The 4,474-nt window shown below is 38.7% G+C and overlaps 1 protein-coding gene across 1 annotated transcript; it reads left to right on the top strand.

Moving 5' to 3' along the window:
- The first annotated feature begins 1,704 nt into the window (after nucleotides 1-1,704).
- On the top strand, nucleotides 1,705-2,992 carry LOC133328434 (procathepsin L). Its single transcript, XM_061537001.1, has 3 exons — nucleotides 1,705-1,930; nucleotides 2,012-2,220; nucleotides 2,284-2,992. The coding sequence occupies exons 1-3, from the start codon at nucleotides 1,706-1,708 to the stop codon at nucleotides 2,984-2,986; spliced, it is 1,137 nt and encodes a 378-aa protein (XP_061392985.1). The 5' UTR covers nucleotide 1,705; the 3' UTR covers nucleotides 2,987-2,992.
- Nucleotides 2,993-4,474: the final 1,482 nt, after the last annotated feature.

The raw sequence follows: 4,474 nt of genomic DNA, 5'->3' as shown, positions 1-4,474 counted from the left end.
TATGAACCTATTCTTGCTATTGGAGGGCAAAAAAATAAACTTCGACCAGATTAAATATGTTAAATGGTAAATTTGAGTTTAAGATGAAGTTCGAAGAGAACCTTTCGTTAGAAAAGGGCCGTCAATGTCTGTGTTCCACAAGGGTCTTTCCTTGCACCCGTTCTCTTCAACATTTGTATTAGTGATGTATCGTATGCGCCCGAAGGCCAATTAATTCTGGCATACTCATACTATATATTTGTTGCTTCTGCGGGAGCCCATGCTGGGAATACTAATGAAAGACTGAATAAATATTTGGACCAACTCTCCAAATACATCCAAACTTGGAAAATGCATCTAAATGTCGATAAATGTTAGGCAATGACCATGAAAAGCAAGAAGAAATATTTATACCGCTGGCAGTATGAACCTAATCTTGCTATTGGAGGACAAACAATAATACACTTCGACCAGATTAAATATCTGGCAGTTATCATAAATGGTATATTTGAGTTTGTAAGGCACATTGACTACCTTCTCAGGAAAGTCAAAGGCGTATTTTGGTGCTACCAGCAACTGGTGGACTTTCCGTTAAAGTCAGGCTAGTTATCTACAAGCAAGTAATAAGGCCACTAATTGGATTCGTCTTCCCTGTTTGGTTTGAGATCACTTCCCATCAAATGGAGAGGCTGTACATTTGGAAAAAGGTGATTTCTTAGGTCCTGCTTGGACTAAAGGCCAGTGCAAAGGGTAGATGGAAACTGGTAACTGCCTGCTAATAGAATAGCGTATGATTCCATCGTCTCCATCCGAATAGATAACTTTCTAATGACCAGCGCTCTTAGGTTCTTAGACCGAGCGGCAAATTTAGATAATAAGTTAGTTAGATAGCCTTTTGCACGAAACAGATGTCAAAAAGTTAATTCGGGCCAACTATAGGCCTCTGAGCAGTTTAGCCACTTTCAATGAAGCAGAACTTCTATATAGAGATGACCAACTTCTCTTCTATTATAGTAGGTTTGGGTTACTTCGCATATTACATATCAGTAGCCGAAGCACACTCATAGCGTTTCTCTTCCCTCGTCTTACAGGGTGTCAATAATTTAAAAACAGGGTGACATTGTTAATATTGGTCCTTCGAGCCTCGAAGTTTCTCAATTTCAATCCACTGTGCCCGCCAGATAACCACTACATATTGCCGGCACTCCCCATATGCAAGATCAATTTTGAATATCATTATGATGAAATGTGTGTTTTTTTGTATTTGTTGAGGTTCCTCCCCCCGTGCGTGCTAGCTGTAGGGTGACTAAGTTGGCTCGCCGCTGCGGAGGAGGAGAAATTCAACAAAGAGTTGGGTGAAAAAAAACACAAATAATATGGCAAAAACAGTAGCCGGTTAGTTAGTTGTTGGCCACAAATCAAAGCAAGCTAATTAATAAACACGAAACGACAATTAACGAATCTATAAAAGATGCTGTTCAAGATCGCCTCAAAATATTAGCGGTGATAACAGACGAAAGGTTAGTTGGTTGCGGTTTTCGGAGCGGTGTTTATAATTTCTTAATCAGTTGATTAAAAAACAAAAAGACAACTGGGGGAGGTGGTGGCGCCGTGGATTAAAAATTGAATTTAAATATTAATTGGTCCAAATATCTTGGAATTTCTCTTTTTTATTTGTTCGATGCAAAACAGCTGGAAAGGAAAAAAATCGAATAGAAAACCAGCAATGAAATTGATTTTCTTCATCTTGCCATTGTGCTTTGCCTTGGCCTATGGCCAATTTGGCGGTTTGGGAGGCCTTGGAGGCGGTGCTGGTAGTTTTGGCAGCGGTGCCTTCAACAGAGGCAGCGGAGCTTTCAGTAATGCCATTAATCGGGGAGTGAGTTCAATTGGATCGGCCCTTAAAAATGTACCCATACTGAATAATGTCAAGGATTTTGCCGATTTTGCTGTAAGTAAAAAAAATGGAAACATGGATCCACATGGAATCTCGAGGGTATATTTAAATATAATCTTGCTTTGTATTACTTAGAAACAAACTGGCCGCACCTATGCCACGGCTGCTGAGAAAGCCTTGCATGAGGAAATCTTCAAGAGTCGTAAAAGCTTTGTGGATGCCAACAATAAGTTGTTTGCTGCCGGTAAATCAACCTTCGAGACGGGTATTAATGCCTTTTCGGATTTTACCCCCACTGAGTTCCTGAAGAAGCTTACCGGTAATCGCAAATCCGCCAAGGGAGAGTAAGTCCACAGTTTAGCCTTCTGTTTTCGTCTCATTAATTCTTGTTTCCTTTTCTTTTACAGAGCCGCCGCCAGCAGACATCGCCAACGTGCCGAACCCCCAGCCGCTAGCAAACTTCCCGATTCCTTTGACTGGCGTGAAAAGGGTGGCGTCACCCCCGTCAAATTCCAGGGTGAATGTGGTTCCTGTTGGTCTTTCGCCACCACCGGTGCCATTGAGGGTCATTACTTCCGCAAAACCGGCAAGCTGATCAATCTCTCCGAACAAAATCTCATCGATTGTGGCAAAGAGGATATGGGTTTAGCCGGTTGTGATGGTGGCTTCCAAGAATATGCCTTCGAATTTATTACCAATCAAAAGGGTGTAGCCAAATCGGATGGCTATCCCTATTTGGATAAGAAGGATACCTGCAAATATAAACCAAATCTGAAGGGTGCCGAAATTAATGGTTTTGCCAAAATCGATGAAAAAGATGAAGAAACAATGAAAAAGGTCATTGCCACATTGGGTCCAGTGGCCTGTTCCGTCAATGGTTTGGAATCTTTGTTGCTGTACAAACGTGGTATTTACTCGGATGAGGAGTGTAACAAGGGTGAGGTGAATCATTCGGTGCTTGTTGTTGGTTATGGCAGTGAAAATGGCCAGGATTATTGGATCGTGAAGAACAGCTGGGATAAGGCCTGGGGTGAGGAGGGCTATTTCCGTTTACCACGTGGCAAGAATTTCTGTGGCATTGCCACCGAATGCAGTTATCCAATTGTTTAAATGGGAGAATGTGGAGAACTATGGAGTAATTTTTAACGGATAAAGAATGAGGAATCGAAGTATTGTGTATAGAATTTTTTTTATTTAAGTTAAACTTAATAAAAAATCTGTGAAAAAATTAAGAAGAACTTTAATTTTTATTAATGGATAAAACGGACAAAATGGTAGATCGATTCATGGACATTTGGATAAGGGTTTTTAAAGCTGTTGGAATATTTTTAGTAACGCGGATAAATGGCCCAATCACCAAAAATTGATGATCAGGCTAATGTGGATAAATTCGGATAATGCGGATAAGTGCTCTAGATCGCATAGATACTTTTCTAAGGCATTTGAGAAACGTGGATAAATATTCAGGCGCACTTGTATAATGCGGATAAAAAAATTATATTATTTTCTAAAAGCGGATAAATATTTTGAAATATCTGGATGACTTAAGTAGGTATTTTAGATAATTGGATAAATCGAAAACATATTTTCAGTTCTGGATAACGCGGATAATAATTTAGAGAATTTGGATAACGCGTATAGTTATTCTAGAGTATCTGGATAATACGGATACATAATTCAGGGAGTTTGGATAAAACGGATAACAATTTTAGAACATTTAAATTACGCAGATAAAGCGTTCAGGCTGCATAGATAATTTAAATACATATCTTAGACCATTTATATGACCCGGACAAATGTTTACCTCTTTTGGATAACATCGATAAAGATTTTGGGTCTTTTGGATAACACGGATAAATGCTTAGGGTTGTTTGGATAACGCGGATAACATTTTTTGAGTAGACGGATAACTCGGATAAAGATTTGGGAGTATTTAGAGAAAGTGGATAATGATTTTAGAGCACTTTGAGAAAGCGGATAAATTTCGAAGTTATTGGTTACCGCGAAAAAAAATATTATTTATTCATTTTGAAGTATTCGGATGATGGGGATAATGATTTTATATTAACGGATAATAATTTTTGGGCCATTCGGATAAGCCGGATAATGGGTTTTGGTCATTTGGATATTGTGGATAACGATTTCGCAGTATTTGGATAATCCGGACAAAGATTTTAGATCATCTGGACAACGCGGATAAAGATTTTGGGGCATTTGATTATGCGGATAATATATTGAGGTCATCTGGATAATACAGATAATCATTTTAGGCGTATAAATACTGCGGATACAAATTTATGGCCTTTAGAATAAATTGGATAACGGTTTTAGGTTGGATATAGCGGATAACGATTTTCCAGCATTGGGATAATGCGGATAATAATTTTATATCACCTTAGTAACGTGGATAATCGTTTGGAGCATTTTGGATATGGCGGATATCCACGGATAACCATTTTTAAGTGTTTGGATAATGCGGATACAAATTTCAGACCATTTGGATAAACCGGATAATGGTTTTTGGTAATTTGGATATAGTGGACAACGGTTTCATTGCATTTGGATAATGTGGATAAAGATTTTAGATCATATGGATAA

Source organism: Musca vetustissima, unplaced genomic scaffold (genome assembly GCF_032173495.1).
Source record: "Musca vetustissima isolate MV318-11 ecotype Yass unplaced genomic scaffold, APGP_CSIRO_Mvet_v1 utg15531, whole genome shotgun sequence".
Classification (NCBI taxonomy): domain Eukaryota; kingdom Metazoa; phylum Arthropoda; class Insecta; order Diptera; family Muscidae; genus Musca; species Musca vetustissima.
The sequence above is the reverse complement of the archived record's forward strand: the minus strand, read 5'-3'. Positions and strand labels throughout refer to the sequence as shown.